Genomic DNA, 2190 nt, shown 5'->3' with positions numbered 1-2190 from the left:
CAATATCTTTTTATTGCCTATAGTATTTTATAAAGGTCTAAATGGGGAAGGGGTGCTTGCACATTTGCACTGTTATCTTATCATGAACACTTAATGAACACTTTCAATGACTACACTGTGACGGACGTGACTAATAACTAATGTTTCCAAACACCGGGAAAACAGAAGGCCCTGTATCATTTAATGCAATTCAACCGTCCTAATTTAACTTTAAAAATGTGTAAAAGGTTCACTTATAGGATTTTAGATTGTGTTGTAGGGTGTCACTACTCGTATGTTAATGGGGTGATCAAATAATAAATGAATATATAATAACTGTTAAAAAAAGGTAGGAGTTATTAGGACTGTTTTTATTGCATTACTCTATACAAGGGTTTCTATTTTCTGCCTACTTAAATGCCAAAAACAATGTAAGACCTAAGTTACCAACAGCATAAAAGTGTCTGTATTTTGTACATTACATTCTCACTGGTCTTTTAAATTAAAGTTATTAAAAATGTCGTTCAAACAGTGTTGGTTTTTGTTGTATCAGTCGGTAGAAATGCATTTTTAATGTTTCAAGCGGCTGTAAACACCACTAGCAAGCAGGGTTTCAGAAATAAGACTCAACACAAAATCATATCACATAAGGTTTAACGAAGAGTTTTTAAACAGTTAAAACTGTAAATGGCATTTAACATTCAAATATGTACAGCACATGTTGTACAGAGGTCCATGAAATACAAATTTTCAAAAAATTATCCAATTTCGTGGTTTGTGTAATGACACTAACATTTAGTGTTTAACACAAATCCGGTAAGCTATCCTTTTAATGGCTTCTAAAAGTCGTATTCATAAAAAAATATGTATTTGTTATTAAATCATTGCTGGGTTTATTCTTCCCGTTTGCATTGCTGTTCCAGTAAAGCTTCCACCTCCCCTCTGCGTGCCAGGCTGTTAGCTTTTCCTTGGAAACGTCCATTTTTTCCTGCCCCCTTCCCTTGGAGCATCTCCAGCACCCTGGAGAGCACAAGAAATTAATATCTCACCCGCAAACAACTTTTTTTTAAAAGCAACGGCTACATAATGTGGTGTCGTCTCTTACCGCGGGCCCATCTCGGCCACTCGCTCACTGGGTCCAGCCAGTAGGAACAGACCCGGGCCCTTCTCCTCTCCAACAGTCAGGAAAACCAAAGTTCCCTAAAAGCAGACAAAATCAGGCTTAACAAAAAAGACAGCTAAGATGTTGAAGTGAACAGGTAGAGGATTAGAAACTTACCTCGGTGGTTAATTCATTGGCAATGATGTTCATGAATTCATTGTCACCCTCTTTTCTGTTGGAAGAAAGAGAAGTGTTTTTTGTACTTTAAATGCTGACCTAGAAACGAGCTTCCCCTGAGAGGCAAGTAAGACAAAAAAGGTTATCCATTTTCCAAAATCTTAACTTGTTTGTGGGCGACAAGAATAGACTCTTTTTTTTTAAACATTTTTATCTCTAACATTTCTGGCAGTTGGACATTTCTTTGTCAGCATTGTTTTCTTTTTAGTTATCTTGAATTTGGGAAGTGCATCTACTGTCCTGTCTTTCTTTTGGCTAGAAATGTGTTTTAATGGCTGCTAATCTGCTGCTTTTATTCCTAGTCAGCACACGGGGTACTAGTGCATTTCAGCCTCTTGTGGCCAAAATAAGTATTACAGAAACCACTTAATAAAGGACGGCTGAAAACATGCCAAAACATTTAAGCTTTTAAAGATCTGACTTGGTTGATCATTACATTTCCCCCTGACTTCCGTTAACCAGCCCTTCAACTTGAACACGTGTCTTGTCTCTTACTTGTGCAAGCTGAAGAAGTTCCCTCTCTGGGGGTCGTTCTTAAAGTTCTGAGTGATGACGACAGCCATGTCTCGAAGCAAGCTCAGGTTAGTCTGCACAAACAATTTGAATGACTGTTAGGGAGTCCATGTGCAATGTGTTGGAGTGAACATACTGTGTGTTACATACAGTCTCGCTTGTCGAAATGGGTCTCTTACTTTCAGTAGTAGCTTCACAGACTTCTGCAACTTGTCAACAGCCTCTACGTGCTCATCAGGTCCAGTCCTGTAGAACAAACACAATCATTTTGTGAATAACTTTAACTCACATATAATATTTAGATAATTCCCACTTACTTCAGGAGAGACACCAACGATCGCTCTGTGCTGTAGCTTTTC

General features: G+C 38.1%; 1 protein-coding gene across 1 annotated transcript; it reads right to left on the bottom strand.

The window, feature by feature from the left end:
* Positions 1–215: 215 nt before the first annotated feature.
* On the bottom strand, positions 216–2184 carry LOC104956437 (alanyl-tRNA editing protein Aarsd1-like). The gene is made up of 6 exons (XM_010783919.1): positions 2149–2184; positions 2011–2077; positions 1814–1905; positions 1259–1313; positions 1085–1179; positions 216–999 (listed from the first exon to the last, which is right to left on the bottom strand). Exons 3-6 carry the CDS (start codon positions 1879–1881, stop codon positions 873–875), a joined length of 345 nt encoding a protein of 114 aa, XP_010782221.1. The 5' UTR covers positions 1882–1905; positions 2011–2077; positions 2149–2184; the 3' UTR covers positions 216–872.
* Positions 2185–2190: the final 6 nt, after the last annotated feature.

Source organism: Notothenia coriiceps, unplaced genomic scaffold (genome assembly GCF_000735185.1).
Source record: "Notothenia coriiceps isolate Sejong01 unplaced genomic scaffold, NC01 NC01_scaffold00026042, whole genome shotgun sequence".
Taxonomy (NCBI): Eukaryota; Metazoa; Chordata; class Actinopteri; order Perciformes; family Nototheniidae; genus Notothenia; species Notothenia coriiceps.
This window is presented reverse-complemented; position numbering and strand designations above follow the sequence as displayed.

Bases quoted from the DNA above. Each gene is read 5' to 3' on its own strand.
- LOC104956437 (XM_010783919.1), bottom strand. From the start codon at position 1,881: ATGGCTGTCGTCATCACTCAGAACTTTAAGAACGACCCCCAGAGAGGG. The intron at 1,314-1,813 runs GTAAGAGACAAG...TTCTTCCAACAG, and splicing joins AACTTCTTCAGCTTGCACAA to AAAAGAGGGTGACAATGAAT. The intron at 1,180-1,258 runs GTAAGTTTCTAA...GTCTGCTTTTAG, and splicing joins CCAATGAATTAACCACCGAG to GGAACTTTGGTTTTCCTGAC.